The following is a 25,378-nucleotide window of genomic DNA, read 5'->3' as shown; positions in this document are numbered from 1 at the left end:
TGCTGCATATTCATTGCAGCGCCTCATTAGCATATCTCAAAGTGTCTTATTAGCATCCCCCTTTCAAAAGTGGGGGGCTAGTGTAGCCATAGCTTTGGATGCAGGTTATCTGGACCTACGCGTTTACTAACATCGAACTTTAGCAGCTTCTGTTCAACGTGCCCCAGAGATACCAGTGGAACAGAAAGCGTGTAATCACCATGTGTCAGTACTAAGTCATCTGTTTTCCCCGATTCAGAACAGAAATACTTATCAAATACTTCTGCCTTCTTGCCGGAAGCTGGGGCGGGGGAGGGCAAGGAACGGATCACTGGATAACTACCTGCACAAGCAACGAGAAACTAACAGAAATATATGAGCATCAGCTTTCATGGGCAAAGAGCCACTTCATCAGATGCAGGTAGTGGAAATTTGCAGAGGCAGGTATGAATAGGCAGGCCAGAGCAAGGTTGGAGATAACGAGGTTAACTCAGTAAGAGAGGGTGAGGCCTACTACCAGCAGTTGATCTGGAGGTGTGAACAGCAAAGGAGGGGAAGCTGCTTTTGTATTTAGCCAGCCATTCGCAGTCTTTGTTTAAGCCTGAGCTGAGGGTGTCAAATTTGCAAATGAAATGCAGCTCAGCAGTTTCTCTTTGGAGTCTGGTTTTACAATTTCTTTGCTGTAGGATAGCTACTTTTAAATCTGTTACTGTGTGGCCTGGGAGACTGAAGCACTCTCTTACAGGCTTTTGTACATTGCCATTTCTGATATCCGACTTGTGTGTGTTTATTCTTTTCCGTAGGGACTGTCCAGTTTCTCCGATGCGTATAGCAGAGGGGCATTGCTGGCACATGATGGCAGATATTACGTTGGTAGATGTGCAGCTGAATGAACCTGTGATGGTGTGACTGACCTGGTTAGGTCCTGTGATGGAGTTGCTGGTGTGGATATGTGGGCAGAGCTGGCAACGAGGTTTGCTGCATGGGTAGGTTCCTGAGTTAGAGTGACTGTGGTGAGGTGTAAAGTTGCTGGTGAGGATTTGTTTCAGGTTGGCAGGTTGTCTGTGGGCAAGGACTGGTCTGCCTCCCAAGGCCTGTGAAAGTGGGGATCATTGTCCAGGATGGGTTGTAAGTCACTGATGGATGACTACCTGTTATTTATTCCATCTGAAGACTTTGGCCTTGGCCACAGTGAGAAGATAGGATGAAGGGTTAAACAGACCACTGCCTGACCTGTAGCACCATTGTTATGTTATCATTGATAATTCTGTCATTTCCACCTGTTAATTAACTAATACAATTGTTTGGATTTTTGGCCATAGATTCTTATTTTGTCTTTTTTTGAACTACTTTGTGAAAAAATTGATTATTCCGTAAAAATGGTTAGTTTAAAAAGAAACAAAACTAGCATTTGAGCTCCTTTTACTTTCAGTGTAGGTGCCAAACAAATTATCAATATTTGGTGTTCACGAAACATTTTGACACTGATGAAACTTGAAGTGAAAAATTAAACACATGTGGCTGGTTTTAGTGCTTGTGAAATGGATTTCATCTATGGGATGTAAAAGGGTTAAGCAGCCTCTTCCAGTCAAAAGTTGTAGAGTAAGCCCAGAAGAGCTCCTTATGTGATCTAGTTGACTTTCTGTATGTCACAGACCATTGAATTTTCTTCCCGTTACACACACACTGAGGTCATAGTATCATAGGGCTGGTAGGGACCTCAGGATATCATCTTTTCCAGCCCCCTGTTTCAAGCAGGATCAACCCCAACTAAGTCAACTTGGGCTAGACTTTCAGGCCTTAGGAAATGAAGGCTATGTCTCACTAGCCTGGAAGATTGACCCACTGAGGGTCGATCTCCTGGGGTTTGATTTTGCACATCTGGTATGGACACACGAAATTGACCTCTCAGGGGTTATGGTCAACCCTGTACTCCTCGTGAGATGAGAGGAGTAAAGGTTTATCTATACTTACTGGCCGATTGACCACATGATGGTCGACTTTCCTGGAGTTTGATTTTGCCTTGTGTGTTAAGAGGTTGCAAAATAGACCTCTCTGGGCTCAGCCGCCAACCCTGGTACTCCACACTATCGTGGGGAGTAAGGGACGTTGGTGCAAGCCTGAAGAACCCCGGTCTACACAGGGTAAGAAAGTCAATTCTGATACACTGATTCTAGCTGCACTAATGGCATAGCTAGCATTGTGCATTGGAAATCGACTTAGAACCCTAGTGTAGATTTAGACTAAGGGAGATGAACAGGAGAAACTCTCCTGCTGACCTTGTTCAGAAAGGACGGCCACGTAAGCTAAGGTCTCACCAGGTGACCCATGCCCTACAAAGAGGAAAGAGGGGAAACCCCCCAAATCCCTGCCAATTGACTCAGGGTGGGGCAATTCCTTCCTCACCCAAAATCCTTTTCAGCTGACTTTGTGCGGCAGAGCTGTCAAGCAAGAACATTTTACACCATTCCAGATTTCCAACCTGCCCAGGGGTTCTGCCTTCTGCTATTTCCAATCTCATGTTTCAGAGGAAGGTGTAACAAGCACACAAGCAAATTTATTGGAAGTCAGTCACCTAGTTACCGCTGCCTTATCTGAAATCCCCATCCACTCTTCCAACAGTGGCTGTCAATGCACCTCACAGAAGTAGTATTTCCTTCTTTCAGGTACTTTGTAGTCCACTGTCTATGATCTCCAAAAAGTCATCTAAGCTTTTCTTTGCCCTGTAACATCACGTGCCCAAGCTGGCTATCCACAATGACCTCTATGTCATTGTCAGGGTCTTTGCATTCCAGGGTGCCATCCTCTTATCTTTTACAGGGTGTGGAAAATTGTTCCATGGACAGATCCCTTCAAACTAGGGTGCTTTGTCTTCAGATCTCAGTGATTGTCCCAGAGATACGTAGCTGTCAGGATGGTTCATGGCTCGATATCCACACTTGGAGGTGTCCATAACTTGATCATGCTAGTTTTTACAATGTTGACATTCCAGAAATACTGTTATTTCCAGCTGAGAGCATTTCTCATGGCTTCCTTCACCTCGGTGTTTCTCAAACCGTAGATGAAAGGGTTCAGCAGAGGTGTGATAACAATGTGGTGGATGTTGACTGTCTTGGTCAGTTCCAGTGAATTCTGAGCAGATGGCTTGACAAAGACTAAAATGGTGGAGCCGTACCGGAGAGCCATGAGAGTGAGATGGGACGAGCAAGTGGAAAAAGCCTTTGCTGGCTTGTGGCTGATGGGATTCTCAGGTTAGGGGCAATCATATAGAGGTAGGAAAGGAGGGTTATCACACATGAACTCAGAATGACAATGGCCAAGATGGTCAAACCCAGCATCTCCGTGAGGTATATGTCCGTGCAAGACCAGACAATCAAGGAGTCTATCTCCCAAGCAAAGCGAGCAATAACGTTTGGGCCACAGAAAGACAACTTGGGAATAAAAGAAGCCAGCAGAGCAATAACCAGGAAACCAGACACCCAAGAGCCAAGAGCCCGATGACCTGACAAGGTGCTGTTCATAATGGCGCTGTAGCGACAATGGGTAACAGATGGCCAGATAGCGAATGTAGGTCATGATGCACAGGAGGAAATATTCTGTGCAGCCCAAGAAGAAGAAAGTACATCTGCAGGAGGCAGCCAGTGAAGGAGATGGTTTTGCTCTCTCCCAGGAAGACGGCAAGGGCTTTAGGAACTGAGGCGGAGGTGTACCAGACCTCCGAGAAAGAGAGATTGCAAAGGAAGAAGACATAGGGGTGTGGAGGCGGCGGTGCATCACCACTAGCGTTATGATGGCCATGTTTGCCAGGACGGTCGGGATGTACATCAAGGGGGAGAGCACAAAGAGGGAGCTCTGCAAATACAGGCTCCCTGGCAATCCCAGGAGGATGAACTCCACCACGACCGTTTGGTTCTCCTGCTCCCTTCAGTCAGTGTGACCTGCCGAAACCGATGAAACAAGGCCGGTGAGATACACGGGGGCCTTAGCCAGATAGCGATGTCAGGGGATGAGTGCCGGACAGTGAAGGCACCCACGGACTGGGTCAGGGTTGCACAGAGGGTCAAGCACAGATTAGCTGAGCTTAGATCCTGGGAGTCCTGACATCCAATTTCTACATCTAGACTCTCGACCGCACTCTGCTTTGAGAGCTAACAAGGGAAGCCAGGGGTCCTTGATGCAGATTCTTAAAGAAGCCTGAAGGAATTTGGTGATCTGTGGCCATTTTTGCTGGAGGGTGCTGGAAAGCTACTTTCCTTCACCTCCTTTGTACGTGCTCCAGCTTCACACTGGGGTGAATAAGAAGCAGAATGAGACCATGAGCCTTGACTGGGCCCCAAACAGATTTTCTTCTCTTACCTTCACCCAGACCCTGGCGGTACAATAGTATAAAACTCCCCTTCCTCCATGGGATTCACTCTGGATTCATATAGGAATTGGATCAGCCCCTTGCCCTGTGTCCGTGTGGCATGAGCCTGAATTTCAGAGGGGGAGAGGAGATCTTAGGAGACCAGCCGTGGCCATGTTTCATGCGATTGCCCTGCACGGGCTGCATTTCATTCCGAGAAACCCCTTCTCCTTAGACGGGTTTGGCCTTCACTCTATGAGCCTGGGAAGCAGTTTGCTATCTGGAAACGCAGGACAAGCAAACAGAGCACAGTGTATCTATTGTTCCTCTCTCCTGGACCAGGTGTGCTGTATTGTGAGCGATTCCCAAGCACCATTTACGTTATCATTAAACACCTTATAATTGCTCTTTGCTTTGTAACAAAAACAGCAGCCCAGGAGCGTTTTAAAGACTAACAAAATAATTTATTAGGTGATGGGCTTTCGTGGGACAGACCCACTTCTTCAGCCCAGAGCCAGACCAGACCAGACTCAATATTTAAGGCACAGAGAGCCATACATAGTAATCAAGGTTAACAAATCAGAACAATTATTATCAAGGTGAGCAAAGCAGAGAGGCAGAAGGCAGGCGGGCGGGGGGGGTCAAGAATTAGGTAAAGCAAAGTATGTAGAAGAGCCCCTATAATGAGCTAGAAAATTGTCATCCTGCCCCTCTGCTCTCTGATTTGCTCACCTTGATAATATTTTTCTGATTTGTCAACCTTGATTATTATTTTTGGTTCTCTGTGCCTTAAATATTGAGTCTGTTCTGGTCTGGCTCTGGGCTGAAGAAGTGGGTCTGTCCCACGAAAGCTCATCGCCTAATAAATTATTTTGTTAGTCTTTAAAGTGCTCCTGGGCTGCTGTTTTGTTTTGATAGACTATAGACCAGCATGGCGATCTGTCTATTACTATCCTTTGCTTTGTGCATTTGGTCCCACAGAAGCACCCAGGATATATACTCCTCCTGGGGGATCACAGCCTCCTAGGGCTGGAAGGGACCTCTGGAGGCCATCCAGTTCAGCCCCCTCGTTTCTGGAAATTCTGCTCGCAAGATGAAAAACGCCGTGACAAAAGACTTGGGAAGCCTGCAGACAATATCCGAAAGTCCTGCCAGCTCCGCAGATTTGATGTCTCAGAATAATGCAACTTACTCACGGCTGTTTCAATTACCTTGGTAATATAGTTCCACCTATCTGTGAACACATCTGTGTTCCTGCAGCCAACCTTCCCTGTACTATTTACATAAGAACATAAGAACATAAGAACGGCCATACTGGGTCAGACCAAAGGTCCATCAAGCCCAGCATCCCATCTGCCGACGGTGGCCAATGCCAGGTGCCCCAGAGAAGGAGAACAGAAGACAATGATCAAGTGATTTATCTCCTGCCATCCATCTCCTGCCCTTGTTATGAAGGCTAGGGCACCATACTTTATCCCTGGCTAATAGCCATTTATGGACCTAACCTGCAAAAATTTATCAAGCTCTTTTTTAAACCCTAATAGAGTCCTGGCCTTCACAGCCTCCTCAGGCAAGGAGTTCCACAGGTTGACCGTGCGCTGTGTGAAGAAAAATTTCCTTTTATTAGTTTTGAACCTACTACCCATCAATTTCATTTGGTGTCCCCTAGTTCTTGTATTATGGGAAAAGGTAAATCATTTTTCTATATTCACTTTCTCCACACCATTCATGATTTTATATACTTCTATCATATTGCCCCTCAATCGCCTCTTTTCCAGACTGAAAAGTCCCAGTCTCTCTAGCCTCTCCCCATATGGGACCCTTTCCAAGCCCCTAATCATCTTAGTCGCCCTTTTCTGAACCTTTTCTAATGCCAATATATCTTTTTTGAGGTGAGGAGACCACATCTGCACGCAGTACTCGAGATGTGGGCATACCATAGTTTTATATAGGGGAAGTATGATATCTTTTGTCTTATTATCGATATTTGGTCTTCCACTCCCCTTCCCACTCTGCCACTCGCTGCTGAGCCCAACCCGCACCCCGTGCCTCACACTGGCCATTCTGAAGTCCCCTTCCAGCACACCGCTGGGACGACCTGGTGGTACTAGTCAAGGATTCTGCAGTCCTGACGACATGGAGGCATTTTCTGCCACATTTCCGCCCTGGAAGGGCTGCACTTCTGCCTTGTGCCCACCAGAGGCGGCTGTTGCACCAGAAGAAAATTCTGCAGGACCCATAAGGATTGCATGTTCGCAGCGGCACAGAATTCCCCCTCGGCGTAATCATAGAACACTAGGACTGGAAGGGACATTAAGTCCAGCCCCCTGCCCTCATGGCAGGACTAAGTCCTGTTTAAACCATCCCTGCTAGACTGTTATCGAACCTGCTCTTAAATCTCTCCAGAGATGGAGATTCCACAACCTCCCTTGGCAATTTACTCCAGTAATTTGACCACCTTGACAGTTAGGAACTTTTTCCTAATGTCCAACCTAAACCTCCCTTGCTGCAGTTTAAGTCCATTGCCACTTGTTCTCTCCTCAGAGGCCAAGAAGAACAAGTTTTCTCCCTCCTTCTTATGACTCCCTTTTAGATACCTGAAAACTGCTATCATGTCGCCCCTCAATCTTCTCTTTTCCAAACTAAACAAGCCCAATTCTTTCAGCCTTTCTTCATAAGTCACATTCTCTAGACCTTTGATCATTCTTGTTGCTCTTTGCCGGACCTTCTCCAATGTCTCCACATCTTTCTTGAACTGCGGCGCCCAGAACCGGACACAATCCTCCAGCTGAGGCCTAACCAGCGCAGAGGAGAGCAGAAGAACGACTTCTCGTGTCTTGTTCACAACACACAATGTCCTACTCGTTCCTGGTAGGGACTTGATTCCGGATTCACATTACCAGCATACTCAAGTCATAATCACTAGTGCCTCTCCTCCTGAGAGTTTATAGCTGTGTCTACACGTGCACGCGACTTCGAAGTAGCGGCACTAACATCGAAATAGCGCCCGTCGCGGCTACACGCGTCGGGCGCTATTTCGAAGTTAACTTCAACGTTAGGCGGCGAGATGTCGAAGTCGCTAACCTCATGAGGGGATCCGAATAGCGCCCTACAGTAGGGGCCGTGTAGACGATCCGCGTCCCGCAACGTCGAAATTGTGGGGTCCTCCATGGCAGCCATCAGCTGGGGGGTTGAGAGACGCTGTCTCTCCAGCCCCTGTGGGGCTCTATGGTCACCGTGGGCAGCAGCCCTTAGCCCAGGGCTTCTGGCTGCTGCTGCTGCAGCTGGGGATTCATGCTGCAGGCACAGGGTCTGCAACTCGTTGTTGGCTCTGTGTATCTTGTGCTGTTTAGTGCAAGTGCGTCTGGGAGGGGCCCTTTAAGGGAGCGGCTTGCTGTTGAGTCCGCCCTGTGAACCCTGTCTGCAGCTGTGCCTGGCACCCTTATTTCGATGTGTGCTACTTTGGCGTGTAGACGTTCCCTCGCAGCGCCTATTTCGATGTGGTGCTGCGCAACGTTGATGTTGAACATCGACGTTGCCAGCCCTGGAGGACGTGTAGACGTTATTCATCGAAATAGCCTATTTCGATGTCGCCACATCGAAATAGGCTACTTCGATGTAGGCTTCACATTTAGACGTAGCCTATAAGTCCTTGATCACTTAGGTTTTCAAGTCCCCGATTTCGTGGGGTGACCTCCTGAGGTCCTTCCAGCCCTAGGGTTCTAGGATTCTATGCCTCCTTCCTTCGCCGTCAGGGCAGGGTGTGAGGGAAAACTCCCCCAGGCAGGATTCAGCATTCAGTGAGTCAGGAAATTTTCTTCAGGGAGGTTGGAACATTCTGAGGATGCTGTAGGCCTGACAGGGAGTAACCTCCAGCTGGGCACACACCTTGCTGTCTCCCGTCACCACGCAGCCTTTCTTGCAACATGCTGTGCAAAAGGGCGCAACAGGGACTCCGTCTTGCTCCCACTTAGACCACGGTGCTGCATAGCAGAGGCCGACTAACCCTCTAACTGCTGCTTTAGCTTTGAGGGCATTGTCCATGAGCACTTTCGATCATTTCCTGCTCCTTTCTCAGCACCTCGGAAGCCGGTAACGCCATTTCGGCTAGAGGGCTCAGCCTGCTCCATTGCATTTTGCCTGGCAGATTGGAAATTAGGGGCTTAATTTGAACAGAGTGGGAGTGAGGAACGCTGCACAATGTGCCTGGAGACATGGCACTCAGCGATTCAGGTGTCCTGGAAAGCCCCACAAAGTGCCTGTCTGCCCCTGTAACATAGTACCAGACTCCCAGGGCTGGAAGGGACCTCAGAGGTCATCGAGTGCAGCCCCCTGCCTAAAGCAGGATCAACCCCAACTAAATCATCCCAGCCATGACCTTGTCAAGCCGGGATTTAAAAACCTCAAGGGACTGAGATTCCACCACCTCTGTAGGCAACGCATCCCAGTGCTTCACCACCCTCCTGGGGAAAGAGTTTTTCCTAATATCCAACCTACACCTCCCCCTCTGTCACTTCAGAACATTGCTCCTTGTTCTGCCATCCGTCACCACTGAGAACAGCCTCTCTCCGTCCTCTTTACAGCCCCCCTTCAGGAAGCCGAAGGCTGCTATCAAATCGCCCCTCACTCTTCTCTTCTGCAAATTAAGTAAGCCCAGATTCTTTCTGTGCCTGAATACCCTGGGAAATCCTGTGCGAGTGGGCCCACGTGGTCCAGATGCTGTGTCTCCTGCAGAGAAAGCCTGGTCCACTTCCAGTCATTCACCTGTCCTTCATTCCGGCATGAGTCTGCCTTGCCCTTGCCTCAGTTTCCCCACCTGTGAAATGGGGACAGTACTTTGAGAGCTACCGCCTTAAAGCTCAGGTTAAGGCCTAATTGCGTCTGCCACTGCTTAGATGGTAAAAGAACCCTGTTTTTCAGCCGATTCTTCCCAAGCCCAGATCCAAGGGTGATGGGTGGAGACTGGAGATGTGACATCAAGAAGTAAAAGCGGCACAGAACTTAAGCCAGGTCTACGCTGGGCATTAAAGTCACCTGCAGATAGACAATTGTAGCTACAGCAATTGCATAGGTAGAATTGATTTCTCTGCAATCGACTTACCTGGCTGTCCACACCGAGGGAGTTCGAGGGGAGAAATTCTCCCATCGACCTCCCTCACTCCTGGCGAGAAGGAGGAGCACAGGGGTTAACAGACGACCCCAGATAGATCGATTTCGTGTATCCTTACCAGCTGCCTGAAATCAAGCCCTGCAAGATCGACCCCGACCTGATCAATATTCCATGTAACGTAGACACACACCGAGGGCTGGTGAACTCCAGGACGGCAGGCGTGTGAGTTTACTAATCCCAGGCCAGCCCGCGGGAATTCCAGCCGACGTTCTCCAAGGAGGGCTGTGACTATCCCTGAAGAAAACATCAGCTGGTGGTCTTTCAGCTGAGGAAATATGCGCTCCCACATCGAACGGTCTTATTCTGCCAGACTAGCGCATGTGAGACGACCGTGCTAGGGAAGACTAGGCCAGAGAAGAGAGAAAGTCGAAAGCAGCGTAGAAGACAGACCGTTCGTTTTCACTGATTGGCATACACCGTGTTACGAGAACCATTTCTTCAGGCTGGTCCATGGCTGACTTCATTAGCACAGGTTGTGTGCCTGGAGGTGCTGGAAATACTCAGAAGCGGGAGTTAGAGAAGTGGTATCACTGTCTGGTTTTTCCACATAAGACCGGCGTCGGCTTTTCTCTCCACACTTTGGTTTTACACGTGTGGTGATAGCAATTATGGGTCCAGTTCAGGATGCGTGCACCGAGCCGTTACCTAGGTGGTGAGTATATGGGCCCAGAAATACACCCGAGCAGGAGCTCAGAACACGGAGGTGGGGTTATTATTCCCAGGATTCAACTTATTACTCATTTAGATTCCTTATAGAGTGCAACTTGTGCAGTCCGATTTGCCTTCCAGCAGCTGCAATGGCTTTCAAAGGCTTGCAGTTTGAATGGCAGTTAGAGGCATTAGACACATAACTCCCACTGAAAAAACTCAGTGGATTTGGGTCCTTATTTCCCATACGTTGCTTTCCCTCGGCAGTCCTCTGCTTCTGCCGTGGGCTGCCTGTCCGTTGCAAAAACCTGGCAATGATTTCCCTTGCGGTTCAGAATCCGTTTCAGGGCATTTCCTGCTTCTGGCTGTCTTGCGGAATAGTTGTGGTTTTGCAGACTCTTCAGGGGCACTCGAGAACTTCCTCTCGTGCATTTAGTGGAAGTCGTAGCTGGTGACGGTAGAGGAGAAGCTGGAGTTTGCACTCAAGGAAAGACACCGCAGACAGCCCAGCTCAGCTCTGCTCCTGCCAGCACACCACAGATGGAATTATTAACTATTTTTGCATCAGTTACACCTGGGAGAGCTTCCTGCAAGCAGTGTAGATTGCAAAGGGATTCATTCAGCTGAGGAAAAAGGTGGCACCCTGTATATCAGGATTGCCTTTACACATCCTTTAGTGACAGGCTTGGGAGGTTATACTTTAAGCAGTGAATGATGATAAAGTCTCAATTCACTGCACACCCAGAGAAGGATATAAAAATATTTCCATCAATAATCCAAACTGATAGGGAGCTAGTGTAAGGCTAGCGGTACCAGAGAGACGTTTACAGTTTACTTTAAGGGCGTTTAAATTGTTCACTGGCACATGCGATGTTCATTAAAACACCGTGGTTATAATCCTTAACCATTTTATAGCAACTTCTACAGCCATTACAAAATTCTTATTTGAAACACGTCCTTGTCTGACCCTGAGAGCAACTGGGGCCATTTAATTGATAATAACGGAAGTAAATGCTAAAAAGCCACAGCGGGGCATACAGACTGGGACAGAGTTCAAAAATGGACCAGATCAATTCCTGCACTTGGGACGGAAGAAGTCCAAGCACTGTTACAGGCTGGGACCGACCGGCTAAGTAGCAGTGCAGCAGAAAGGGACTTGGGGGTTACAGTGGACGAGATGCTGGATATGAGTCAACAGTGTGTCCTTGTAGCCAAGAAGGCTAACAGCATATTGGGGTGCATTAGGAGAAGTATTTCCAGCAGACCTAGAGAAGTTATTAGTCCCCTCTGCTCAGCACTGGTGAGGCCACATCTGGAGTATTGCGTTCAGTTCTGGGCCCCACAATATCGAAAGGATGTGGATGAGGATGGAGGGAGGCTGTTCTCAGTGGTGACAGATGGCAGAACAAGGAGCAATGGTCTGAAGTTACAGAGGGGGAGGTGTAGGTTGGATATTAGGAAATACTCTTTCCCCAGGAGGGTGGTGAAGCACTGGAATGTGTTACCAACAGAGGTGGTGGAGTCCGTCAAACATTTTTAAGTCCAGGAACAAAGCCCTGGCTGGGATGACTTAGTTGGGGTTGGTCCTGCTTTGGGCAGGGGGCTGGACGCAATGACGCACCACCACCTCCACACCCCCAGGTATTTCCTCCTCTTCAATCTCTCCTTCCTGGAGATCTGGTACACCTCTGCCTCTGTTCCTAAAGCCCCAGCCGCCTTCCTGGGGAAGAGCAAAACCATCTCCATCACTGGCTGCCTCCTGCAGATTTACTCCCTGTTCTCCTTGGGCTGCATAGAATATCTCCTCCTGTCCATCACGGCCTACGATTGCTGTGTGTTACCCATTGCATTACAGCTCCATCGTGAACAGCTCCTCGTCAGCTCGGCTGGCTCCTGGGCGTGTTCTCTCTTTCCTGGTTGTCTCTCTGTTGGCCATTATAACATCCAGGTCATTTTTCTGTGGCCCTTATGTCATCAATAATTTCTTTTGTGAGGTAGATTCCTGGATGATCCTCTCTTGCACAGACAAATCCATCATAGTGTGGCCAACTTTCAGTATCAGTCATTGTTACCCTGGGCTCATGCGTGATAACTCTCCTGTCCTGAATCTATATCATCTCCATGGTCCTGAGAATCCCGTCAGCCACAGGCTGGCAAAGGACTTTTTCCACTTTCTCACCCCATCTCGCCACAGCGCTCCTCTGGTATGGCTTCACCATTTTCCTCTGTGCCAAAGGATTTGTGAGCAATTCATTGGAACGGACCCAAAGAGTCAACATCCTCAACACCGTGGCCACGCCTCCGCTGAGTCCTTTCATCGGTGTTCTGAGCAAGGCCGAGGTGAAGGAAGCCAGGCAGAGCATGCTCCACAGAAGATGAATTTCTTTCTGAAAAGCTAACCCCTGTAAGATCAAAACTGCTGCATCAAGGGAATCAAGCCTTGGTACCTCAGCATGGGCATATCCCTCTGTGAAATATCACCACAGACGCTCCCCTCTGGGACAGTGGTGATCACCAAGCCCAAGACGAAGAACGTGAGATCTGGGACAAAGAATCCTTGGGCTGGAAGGGACCTCAGGAGGTCTTTGAGTCCGGCCGCCTGCCTAAAGCAGGATCAACCCCAACTAGATCATCCCAGCCAGGGCTTTGTCATGCCAAGACTTAAAAACCTCTGGGGATGGAGATTCCACCACCTCTTTCGGAAACACATTCCAGTGCTTCACCACCCTCCTGGGAAAATAGTTTTTCTTAGTATTTATCCTATACCTCCGCCTCTGTAACTTCAGACCATTGCTCCTTGTTTTGCCATCTGTCACCACTGAGCACAACCTCTCTCCAGCCTCCTTAGAGCCCCCACTTCAGGAAGTTGAAGGCTGCTATCAAACCACCCCTCACTCATCCCATCTGCCAATTAATAAGCCCAAATCCCTTGGCCTCTCCTCTTAGGTCTTGTTCTCCAGCCCCTTAAGGTCTCTCTGCTGGGGAAATCTGACTTTGGAACAGTTTTTCATCAGCCGTGGAAAATAAGGGGCATTTATCCTTGCAAGCAAAGACTCTGATGAAAATTAATGGGATGAAGTCATACAAATGCAATGTTAAACTCAATGGTTGTAAGCAACTTATCAACAACTGGGCAGGCAAAGGGGAATGGGGAGTGACTTTGTACTCCAAGGGGGCATTTATCTGTTTCTGGGTCACTGTGAGCTTCACAGAAAATGGTCGCAAATGCTCTTGGAGAAATGTCATAACAGATAAAGACGGAATATAATTTTCTTCTGCTACAGACCTCCAAAAATCACACTGGAGAACCAGATGACCACGTGTTTACCTGCCCACCTGTAATGTTATGGGGTGGGGTGGAAAGTTACAAGCATTTGAGGGATTTCAACCGAAATGACACATGCCGCAGGTTCCCCGCTCTGAGTCTTCAACCATCATCGCAATTTCTAAACATCCTAGATGACAATTTCGTAACTCAGTAAATGTTGGATCCTGCATGGGAGAGTTCTGTATTAGACACGGTCCTGACAGATGAAGAAGAACTGATCGGAGACCTGAACAGTGAACGGTAACACTGGTATTGGTGATTACGATTTGCTTCCATTTATAATGGACACCAGAATTAAGCCCGTATCAGCAATATATATATATACACGTTGCCCTGAGGCACTGCTAACATGGAGAATTCATGTATGCCGCAGAACGATTCCCGCCACGCAGCTGGCTATGAAGTGCAACATTGGCCTTTAGTGGGCAAAAGGGGAAAATGCCTCATTTCTGGGGCAGAGTTTATTTTCTATGGGGCAAATGCATCAATAAAAAGCCTGTGGGTCCCCTGGGCTGCAGAATTCCCCACAGGGTGAGCAGTGCATCTCAGCACTCTGCCCACAGAGTCAGGGTAGGAGAGAATCATAGAATCCCAGAGCTGGATGGGACCAATTAATCATCCCCGCCTGGGCTTTGTCAAGCCTGGACTTGAAAACCTCTAGCAGCCTTCAGCTTCTGGAAGGGAGCTCTAAAGAGGGTGGAGAGAGGCTGTTCTCAGGAGTGACGGACGGCAGAACCAGGAGCAATGGGCTCAAGTTAAAGTTTGCGGGGTGTAGGTTGGATATTAGGAAAAACTACTGCATTCATTTCTCTGGAAAAGGGGTTACCCAGAGAGGTGGTGGACTCTTCACCCCAGGGGTTTTTAAGTCCCAGCTTGACTAAGTCCTGGGCAAGATGGTTTAGATAGTCCTGCTTTGGGCAGGGGGCTGGCCTCCATGACCACCTGAGGTCCCTTGCAGCCCTAGGAGTCTAGCATGCTATGAAATGCAGCCTAGAAATAAGGCGTGTAGTTTTACAACCATGTGTGTTATTAGCCATTGGAGCAACACGTTTAAATCACGGTTTGGTGTGATTCTAACACTTCTGCTCTTGGAAGTGTTTTGGGGCAGTTCTCTGCCCATGTTCCGTGGGAGATCAGACTAGAAGGTCACCACGGTCCATCCTTTCGGGGGTAGGAGTCTCTTGGTCTGGGAAGCTCAGGGTTGAGGTGACACGTCCTTACGGCATTCGTGTGATCCTGAGAAACTGTTGGGTCAGCAAGGCTTGGGAGAGGGTGATTTGGGACAGAGTGGGGGCTGATGGCAAATGGTGGGGACTCAGTTTGGGGTGAGTGAAGGGGGCCTGGAGAGGGCCAGCTCTGCTGGGGAAGGCAAGGCTGGGCCGGCTACATGCTGGACGGCTGGACTGGTCAGGGCCAGCTTCTGCAGCCCCAGGTGTAGCTACTAGGCAGGAGATACCTTCCCACACCCTGGGGGAGGCTGGGGCTGAGGGGGTGAAGTGTGGGGGAGCTGGGACCAGGGCTTTTTTCTGCCTCCTCCCACAGCAGCACTGGGGGACGGGGGGGCACAACATCATCCCCGAGCCCTAGTCCCTGGCTAGCAGCCGTGGGGAAGGGGGCAGGTGACTGTTTTTTGTGGCCCTGGTGTGTGTGTGTGTGGTGGTGTGTGTGGGGGGGGCTGGCATCTGAGCCAAAGCTGTTTCCCCTGGCCCTGGCCCACTGGCACCGGGGATGGGGAGGGCGGGGAGCTTGGAAATTACCTTTCCTGGCAGGGCGGGGAGCCCTGGCCCCAGCTGACCTCTGTGTTCCTGCTGCGGCTGCCCCCAGAGCTCACTCTGCAGAACGGCCGGTCCCTGTGCTCACTGCCCCAGTGCTGAGCCTGATGTGTATTGGCCCTCCTCTCAGGGCCCCTCCCTTCCCATGGTCTGGAAAACCCTGGGATTCTAGGCACCTCCCACTGTCCAGGCACAGCCAGGCTCTAAGCTTGCTTTAAGTGAGGGTCGGATGAAGCAGCGTAGCAAATTTCATGACAATAGCTCTTATTGTTTCCAAGGAAATCTTGAGCAAATGTTGCACCAGTAGACAGACTCTAAAATATATTGTAGAAGGCGAAGGGACGTTTTCACCTAAACCAACATTGAAATGAGCCATTGGAGTGTCAGTTTTTCAATATGTCCGCAAAAAATCAGACGGTTATTTAAAAATAAATGTTATGTTTTCATTTGATTAGGGAAGACACAAAACTCCTTTGTTTGGGAGGTTCAATTCCCATGCCCCACCTTGTTCAATATATCATTTTAATTTTCCAACCAGAAATGGAGATATTTGTCAAAACCAATATTAGAGAGGTAGCTGTGTTAGTCCGTGGCTTTGAGAACAACAAGAAGTCTTGTGGCACCTTATAGACTAACAGACATTTTGGAGCATAAGCTTTCATGGGCAAAGACCTGCTTCGTCAGATGCATGAGTGGGGGGCAGTTTCAGAGGGGTATTTAAAATGTGGGGTCCCAGTAAGAGGGAGGGCCAGAGCTGACAAGGTCTATTCAGCAAGGTGGAAATGGCCCAGTATCAACAGCACTTATCAAAAGAGGAAAAAACAAGTCAGATCAGACAGGGGGATAAAATTTTAAAAATCAAATGGAGAGAGAAATCTCTGAGCTGCAATTTATATGCAAAGTTGACTCCATTCAGCAAGGATTAAAGAGAGACTGGGAGTGGCTTGCAGCTTCCAAAGGCAGTTTCTCTGCTCTGGGTGCTAATGTCTCCCCATTAGACTCTGACAAAGGCTCACATCCCCCGTCTGATCTGCCTTGAGGGGGGAGACTGCCACCCACAGGTTAGAGGTCAGGGGAGGACACAGACCTGCCCACTTCACTGCATCTCAGCCCAGGGCCCTACTGCAGCAGTGGTCTGCCACCAAGGGCTCCATACCGAACCATGCTGACCCTGTTACCCCAGGCCACCTCCATCTCTCCCCCTCTCCTACCTGGTGTAATGCTGGTCGGCTTCTCTAGGTTGGGTAAGGCACCACGGCAAGTAGTTGCTTCTCCAGATCTCCCGGCAGGGATCCCGGTAGCCCAGGCCAATCCCCAGCCTCATGGTCAAAGACTGGTTGGGCTCCTCTGGGTTCTGGAGGCTGCAGTACCTCGGCCACAATGGAGAGGTCCTCCTCAGGGTCATCTAGCTGGGGTCCTGGTGATCCAGACCAATCCTCAGGCCCATGGTCAAAGACTAGTTGGGCTCCTCCAGGTTCTTGGGGCCAAAGTGCCTTAGCCACAATGGGGAGCACCCCCTCGGGGTCATCTAGCAGTGGTCCCAGTGGCCCAGGCCAGACCTCAGCCTCCTGGAGCAAACGTGCCTCCTCCCAGCCCAAGAACTCAGAGCTACCATCTGGCCTCCCTGGAGACTGAGCACCTACTGAGCTCAGGGTTGGGGCTTTTATACTGGTAGTTCCCCCCACCCCATTGTCTTCTGGGCAGGTAAGGGAGCGGAGCTAAACTCCATTTCCCAGGGTGCAAGGAGGGATTCCTCCCCACCTGCATTTGCACCCTACAGACTGTCACCTGACGGGGTGATCATATGGCTGAGCCCATGTACTGCCTCTCTGGGGCACCCCACCATGCTGTCCCACTGAGCCAGCAGCTGTGGTCCCCCCAGCAATGACACAGTGTTGGGGTCTGAGCCCACAAGGAAACACAGACATTGAAAGCAGCTCATTCCTGGGAAGGCCCAGTCAAAGCGACTTCAAACTGTACCCAAATCCACAGTCCCAACAGGGTCAAAACCACAGGTATCTCCATCTTGCTCTGCGTAAAAGTTTAATGCAGAGCAAACACATGAGTTCTCCACCCCCTTTATTAATGAAAGACCGAGATGCACAGCTGTTGTCCTCCCAGATACCAATTCCTTGCACTGGATTTATTAATAAACAAAGGTGATGTTGTTAAGAATAAAAAATCAGACTGAAGTGGTTACAAGTGAGAATAGAGAGATCAAAGTTAGCAAAATAAAACAAAACACACCAGCTAAGCTTAGTGCTCTAAGAACCCCCTTAAATGCAATGCCTGTCCGAGCAGTAGTTGTAATGATTTTTTCTCAAATGCTAGACAGGCACCAAGGTTTAGGAACAGTGTAGGCTAACACTTCAGTCTCAGCTGTTCCCTGAAGTTATCATGGTGGTAAGGAGATACCGTCTTGGTGTCTCTCAACTGCCAACTCTCCTCTTGTTTGGTTTCGTATCTATAAAGAGAGTCTGTCCAGGGATAAATCTTTTGTCTTCATCTTCAACCCATCCTCCCACCTTCATGGCAAAGTATCACATTTAAAATAGGTTCCAGCATCACACGGCCTGGCTACATGTCTTGGCAGGAACACCCACAGGCTAGGTTAGCAGGAAAAATGAAACTATTCGCAGATCGTTGTCCTGAGTAGTGGGCTCTTGAGTTCCTTGAGTGGTGCGAATGGCTTTCCCTTGCACATCTAGATGTATAAATGTGCTTATGCTGTATATTTCTAACCTCACAAGACTGATAGATGGACACAGAATATTCATGTTCAGGGGATTAAAGGCTTTCTAATGGCAGGTTACCTGCCCCAATTTCCATTATGATATTCAAGTTCTGCATATTCATATTCAAAACATATTTTCATAAACATCTGGGGCGGCATTACCACATGCAACTCAGCATAAGAGTTCAGTGTTATTGTCTTTGCTCAGCGGGCAAAAGACTCTGTCCCACTGCACCTGGTATTCAGCCTGGTCTGATCAGGCCTAGATCCAGGACAGTGGATGGGGGTTTGACATGTGGTAACAGTGTGTAGGAGTTGCTCAGAATTTATTACAGATGGAATCCAGGAAGGCAGGTGTGTGAGTTTACAAAACCCAGGCCGGTAAGCGGGAATTTCAGCCAGCTTCTCTGGGGACTGGCTCTTGAGTTGTTGGGTTAATGGTCCCTCAGGCAATTCGCTCTGTCCATCCAAGAAAAGCTGTGAACTTCTCTGAGAAGCATCTCTCCAGGTGAGTCCTGAGGGGAGGAAAGAATCCCTCCTGGGCTGACGGCTCTAATGAGGAGAGGAGTACATCAGAGAAAGAGAGATAAATAGGAGCCAGTGGCTGAGAAGACAACAGTCACAGATTAGTTTTAGGTCCTTTTCATTTATGAGCAAGTACTAAGCGTTTAGTGAGGCTGGTTGGACGGCTGGTGTCTGACAGCTTGAGGGCTTGAATGCTTTGGCAATGTTGGAAAAGTGGGTGCTGGAGAAGCAGCGTTCCTGTCTGGTTTCCACGAGTACAAACTGTTGGCTTTTCTCTCCAGGCCTAGCAGACCACTTTGGTGTTACACTTGATGCGATAACCATTATCTTTCCAATTCGGGATGCACCCACAGACATGTCATCTGCACGGTGAGTAAATCCACCCAGCGCACATGGGAGTTAACGCCTCTCTCAGTGCAATCAGGACATGGCGGTGGGGTGGGCATTCCCAGCACTCACATGACCAGCAGTTTAGATTCCTGGTTCAGACAGAAAAGGTTTCCATCTGATTTACTTTGTATGATTCTGATGGGGTTGTGTGGACCTGGATTTTGAAGGGATTTTGAAGGGGCGAGATGCACCAAACCCATGCAAGCTCAATGGATTTGAATTCCAAATTCCCTAACGTTTCTTTGTATTTCAGTGGGGGGGGGTCACCATCCAAGAGAAAACCAGGTTAGACAATTTCACTTGTGTTTCCCAGCCAGTGTCGAGTCAGTTTCCCTCTCTTGCTGTGATGCAGAACATTTGTGGCTTTGCAAACTGTGCGGGGACACAAATAATCTTCCCCCCTGTTTACTCCGAGTCACGCTTGCTGACTTAGAGGGGAAAGTGATGCAACGCAGACAGAGAAAGAGCTTGCTCAGCTCTCCTCCAGTGAGGGCAGCACCCACAGACGTGTTTGGTGCATTTGCACCAGTGACTCGTGACAACATCCTGAAGACAGCGGACGTTGCAGGGGGACTCATTAAACTGAAGAAAACCATGTTACATTTCATATTAGGGATCGCTTGAAAGTTGCTTTCTACCTGTGAGGGTTAGATCAGTGATTTGAAGTATTGACCTCTTAAAGCCAGGGTTGTGTGCTCAGGCCCTGAGGAGGCCATTCAGGTGTCTCAGATAAATACATTTAAAATATATATATATATATATATATATATATTTGGGGGGGATGGTTTGCCCTGCCTTGTCAGCAGGGCAGGGTCCTGGACTTGGTGACCTCAGCAGATCCATTCCTGCTCCATGAGATATGTATCACCATATACCAGCCTTTAGAAACCGACTTGGGAAGGTTACATTTGTCTGTCAAACGAAGATAAAATTTGATCTCCCTTTTCACCGAGAGGATGACAAAATATTGACGTTAATAATCTAAATGGAGAGGAAGCCAACATACGGCAAATGATGCCCGAGACCGTGTGAGAGTTGGGTTTCAGGGGCCTGGCTATGTTCCCTTTGACATGTGCTGTTCACCGTGTGTTGGTTCTAGCCCTTAAACATTTTGTATCTTAACATCTACTGGGATTGGACAATTACTGGCTGAACCACACCCAATGTCTGACCCTGAGTGTGAACATTTAATTGATAAAAACAGAAGTAAATGCATAAAAGCCACAGCAGAGCGTAGAGACTGGAAGAGAGTTTAAAAAAGAACTCAATCAATTCATGGAGAATCGGTCCCTGAACAGCTGTTAGCCAGGCTAGGCAGGGTCCGTGTCCTCACCCTCTGTTTGGCAGACGCTGGGAATGGATAGATCATTTCCTAACTGCCTGTGCTGTTCGTTCCCCTGGCATTAGATCCTGTCGGAAGACAGGACGCTTTGACTGTTCTCATGTTCTCATTTTGCAGAAGGATGACTATGCCGGGCCTTAGAAACAGAAAAACGAGGATCACACCAAATCCTGAAAGTAGTCGGTAAAATTACGGGGGAAAGGAAGTCGTTCTTAAGCTTGTTAAAGACAAAAGTAGGATCTGTTGCCAGGGGTCAGAAACACGTCTACAGACACCTCTAGCAATGGTTCCAGATCAGGATTAAACGCTTTGTGTTTGCAGTGGGAGCCCCCAGAACAATCGGTGCAGGATTTACTGGAAGGTCAGGGATCAATCCTTTACAAGGCATTTCTCAATTCCTACAGGGAATGCCCCGACTGAGAGGTGCAGGAGTCTGGAGCTCTCGGCTGCCTTCATGGTTACCACCAGTTCCGGGGTGGAATAAGCCCCATAGCAGGGCCCAAGAGACTCCTTAGAGACCCAACTGTGATGGGGTTCAGGGGTCCCCCTGCACTGCACCCCGTCCGCTGGCAGGAGTGACACTCACTCAGCAGGTACAACAGGAGGTTTATTAGGCAACAGATGCCCAGTTTCTCACAGAAGCGACAGTACAGCAGTCAGAGACAGTCCTTCCAACCCGTCCTGGGGAGAAGACCCCGAGGGGTGCCCCTCTGGGGTGTAGCTTCCCCCTCCTCAGGCTGGCTGCCTTCCAGCTCTCTCTTTCCCCAGCTTCCTCACTGCCGCCCTCCCCGATTCAAAACCCAGCTCGGCTCCTCCCTCCTCTTTGTTCAGGCAGAGGTGTTACCTGCCAGTTGTAGCCCCAGGGTCATCCTTAGCCACCGGGAACTGCTCTGCTTGCCTCAGACATCCAGCCTGACTCACACATGCACTCCCCCCACTCCATCACACCAACCCCTGGAGATTGTTCGAGGCAGAGGTGACTGGTATTGCATGACTCCAATGCTGCGGCCCAGGTGGGGTGTGGGCTGCTCTTCCGACTGTTAGGCTGCAGAAGGGGCTGGGAAGATGTTGAAGTGCAGATGTGCATCTTAGCCACTGAAAGGTTTTGCCAAGATGCTCATTCCAATGTCCACAACACTAACCTTCCTTACTCTTCATTGGTGTAGGACAAAACCCAGTCTGTTGTCTTCCGAATGGAACAGCCACCTTCTGCTCCAGACACGGGATCTGGCAACCTAATTTGTCCCCTACTCCTCGTCTGCTTCAGGCCCTGGGTTCAGAGTAGGGGCACTGGAAGCTGGGGCTCTTAGGTCCCATTCTCAGCCCTGGGAGGGGCTTTTGCACAGGTCAGCAGAGTATGTCACTGCAAAGCAGGGCTGGGGTTTGAAAGGAGCTTAAGGAAAGTCGCTGTCCAGCACCTACCAAAAATAAAATAAAATAAAATAAAATAAAATGGACGCTGGGCACCAAAGTCCATCAGGTTCCTTTAAGAATCTGAGTCTAGGACTCCTGGGTTCCACTCTTAGCCCTCCACAGGCAGTGAGGTCCAGGGTCTAGATGTAGAAATTGGATGTCAGGATTCCCAGGTCCTAGGCTCAGTTCTGTTGTCCTTGACCCTCTGTGCAACCCTGACCCAGTCCATGGGTGCATTCACTGACCAGCACTCATCCCCTGACATCGCTATCTGGCTGAGGCCCCTGTGTATCTCACTGTCCTTGTTTCATCGGTTTTTGCAGGTCATGCTGACTGAATGGAGCAGGAGAACCAAACGGTCGTGACGGAGTTCATCCTCCTGGGGTTCCCAGGAAGCCTGCATTTGCAGATCTCCCTTTTTGTGCTCTTCCTGTTGATGTACATTCTGACTGTCCCGGGAAACGTGGCCATTACAATGCTAGTGGTGATGCACCGCCGCCTCCACACCCCCATGTACTTCTTCCTCTCCAATCTCTCCTTCCTGGAGGTCTGGTACACCTCCGCCTCTGTTCCTAAAGCCCTTGCCGTCTTCCTGGGAGTGAGCAAAACCATCTCCTTCACTGGCTGCCTCCTGCAGATGTACTTCATGTTCTCCTTGGCCAGCACAGAATATTTCCTCCTGTCTGTCATGGCCTACGATCGCTATCTGGCCATCTGTTACCCATTGCGCTACAGCACCATTATGAACAGCTCCTTGTCAGCTGGGCTGGCTCTCGGCTCTTGGGTGTCTGGTTTCCTGGTTATTGCTCTGCTGGCCTCTCTAATACCTGGATTGTCTTTCTGTGGACCAAATGTTATCGATCACTTCACCTGTGAGATAGATTCCTTGATTGTCCTGTCTTGCACAGACATATCCCTCATTGAGTTGTTGGGTTTGATCATCTCAGTCATTGTCATCCTGGGCTCATGTGTGATAACCCTCCTGTCCTACCTCTATATCATCTCCACAATCCTGAGAATCCCGTCGGCCACAGGCCGGCAAAGGGCCTTTTCCACTTGCTCTTCCCATCTCGCTGTTGTGCTCCTCTGGTATGGCTCCACCATCTTACTCTTTGTCAAGCCGTCTGCACGCCATTCATTGGAACTGACCAAGACAGTCAACATCCTCAACACTGTGGTCACGCCTCTGCTGAACCCTTTCATCTATGGTCTGAGGAACAAAGACATGAAGGAAGCCATGCGAAATACACTCCGCGGGAGGTCAAACATTGTAAAATGAACTGGGCTGCGCTCAGGGCTCAAGGGTTTGGTACCTCAAAGTATGTCTGTTCCTCCTTGAAACCTTACAACACCCGCTCTCCTCTGGGAATGTGTGGATCACTAAGTCCAGGACAAAGCACATGAGATCTGGAACAAAGCCCTCCATGTGGAAGAGATTGGGCTACAGAATAACTTTACCAGACTGTAAAAGATGAGGAGATTCCATCCTGGGAAGCAAAGTCCCTGGCCATGACTTATGGGTCACTGGCTACGTCTACACGTGAAGCCTACTTCGAAGTAGCCTATTTCGATGTGGCGACATCGAAATAGGTTATTTCGATGAATAACGTCTACACGTCCTCCAGGGCTGGCAACGTCGATGTTCAACATCAACGTTGCGCAGCACCACATCGAAATAGGCGCAGCGAGGGAACGTCTAAACGCCACAGTAGCACACATTGAAATAAGGGTGCCAGGCACAGCTGCAGACAGGGTCACAGGGAGGACTCAACAGCCAGCCGCTCCCTTAAAGGGCCCCTCCCAGACACACTTGCACTAAACAGCACAAGATACACAGAGCCGACAACGAGTTGCAGACCCTGTGCATGCAGCATGAATCCCCCGCTGCAGCAGCAGCAGCCAGAAGCCCTGGGCTAAGGGCTGCTGCACACGGTGACCATAGAGCCCCGCACGGGCTGGAGAGACAGCGTCTCTCAACCCCCCAGCTGATGGCTGCCATGGAGGACCCCACTATTTCGACGTTGCGGGACGCGGATCGTCTACACGGTCCCTACTTCGACGTTGAACGTCGAAGTAGGGCGCTATTCCGATCCCCTCATGAGGTTAGCGACTTCGACGTCTCACCGCCTAATGTCGAAGTTAACTTCGAAATAGCGCCCGACGCGTGTAGCCGCGACGGGCTCTATTTCGAAGTTAGTGCCGCTACTTCGAAGTAGCGTGCACGTGTAGACGCAGCTACTGTGAATAACCATCTGTAGGCCTCACCCTCCCTGACAGAGTTAACCTCCTAATCTCCAGCCTTGCTCTGGCCTGCCTATTCATACCTGCCTCTGCAAATTTCCATTACCTGCATCTGAGGAAGTGGGTCTTTGCCCACGAAAGCTCATGCTCATACATTTCTGTTAGTCTATAAGGTGCCACAGGACCAGACTAACATGGCTACCCCTCCGATACTTGACATCTGAAGAGCATGTTGTTATGGCAAAGATAGGCCCAGAGGACTTTTGTAGACCAGAGGCAAGGGAATACCAGCTAGATGAAAGAAGAGATATTACTTCTCTGTGCTGCACCGGTAGCCACTGTTGGATTTTGACTTAGGAATTTCAAATGAGCTGAAGGCAGAAGGAGAATGACTTCCATTGAAAGTCAGTCAGCCCTGGCTGCCTGGCTTACTTACGTGGTACCCAGAGGCACTGAGACCTCACCTAGGGGGAGTGAAGTCTCTGTTCTACAACCTTGGCTGAGAGCTAGCTGGCCTCCAGCTCACATGGTAGAGTGCAGGGCTTTAAACCCTATGCTCAGAGGTTCTATCCTCAGTGCCAGCAACCTGGGTCTGTTGGTGTTACACTTAGAAGTGCTAGAACTGTATCCTCTTGCCACCAAAAAAATGCCCATAATATATCTCACAGAATTAAGTGTAACCCTCAATTTAAGTGGCATCCCAGGCTCATGTAATGAGTGCCCAGAAAGGGTTGAAGGATCTACTCTCCAGTCCGTGTACTTTGTCCTTATTTGGAATTAATATTTACATTACAGGAAGATTTTGTAGTGCTCAGATGCAAGAAAACATTCCTTTGTTTTCCAGTATGGAAATACATGTCCCTTCTTGTTCAATGCAATTGTCACGAGAAATTTGTTATGCGTGTGAAACAGTGAGGTCTGTTATTGTACGTTGCCTTACAGCCCCTTCATAACACCAGAATAAACAGGAAGTTTGTTTTGTAACTCTCCACCCTCCAATCTTCCGGAAAGCTTTTGACTTTTTTATGCTGGGATTGTTCAAAAGAGTGCAAGAAAATGAGGAATCCGACAACCCTAGCAGTTTCTTAGCAGCGAAGGTCATCACATTTTGGCATGGTGTACCAGGGAGATGTGGATTCCTCTTTAACTTGGAGAGTGTAGGGTAGGGTTAGATCTCTTTGTAAAAAACATGATTCAGTCCAATTTCCAGAAGAAATTCTTTGGCTTGTATTTGTGTGTGGGTCAGTGTGTCAAAGCAGTTTTAAGCATATTAAAGATTTACATATTCCTGGGGCTCATAAGCACATCCACAGGAAGTTGAGGAGATGGCTATAGATCAGGTTGACAAGCCACCTATCTGGAGTGGTCGGCCTGAATGCCAATTGGTGAAGCAACTATGAACACTTCAATCATTAACCCTTTTCAAGGTACTTCTTGATGGAACCTTAGAGCATGCCCACAATGAGGTCTGGGGCGCTATCCTGGATACGA

At 49.1% G+C, this 25,378-nt stretch overlaps 1 protein-coding gene and 2 pseudogenes across 1 annotated transcript; 2 read left to right on the top strand and 1 right to left on the bottom strand.

The window, feature by feature from the left end:
- Positions 1-2,979: 2,979 nt before the first annotated feature.
- LOC142004516 (olfactory receptor 6F1-like) lies at positions 2,980-9,946 on the bottom strand (annotated as a pseudogene).
- Positions 9,947-11,754: 1,808 nt separating this feature from the next.
- Positions 11,755-12,521, top strand: LOC142004515 (olfactory receptor 6F1-like; annotated as a pseudogene).
- Positions 12,522-21,983: 9,462 nt separating this feature from the next.
- Positions 21,984-22,925, top strand: LOC142004514 (olfactory receptor 6F1-like). The gene has a single exon (XM_074982160.1). The coding sequence runs from the start codon at positions 21,984-21,986 to the stop codon at positions 22,923-22,925; it is 942 nt and encodes a 313-aa protein (XP_074838261.1).
- The last annotated feature ends 2,453 nt before the right edge of the window (positions 22,926-25,378 follow it).

This window comes from Carettochelys insculpta, chromosome 32, assembly GCF_033958435.1.
Source record: "Carettochelys insculpta isolate YL-2023 chromosome 32, ASM3395843v1, whole genome shotgun sequence".
NCBI lineage: Eukaryota > Metazoa > Chordata > Testudines > Carettochelyidae > Carettochelys > Carettochelys insculpta.
Note: the sequence above shows the minus strand (reverse complement) of the source record. Positions and strands in the feature narration are given on the sequence as shown.

What these genes read in the sequence shown, in the direction of transcription:
- LOC142004514 (XM_074982160.1), top strand. Translation starts at nt 21,984, where the DNA reads ATGGAGCAGGAGAACCAAACGGTCGTGACGGAGTTCATCCTCCTGGGG.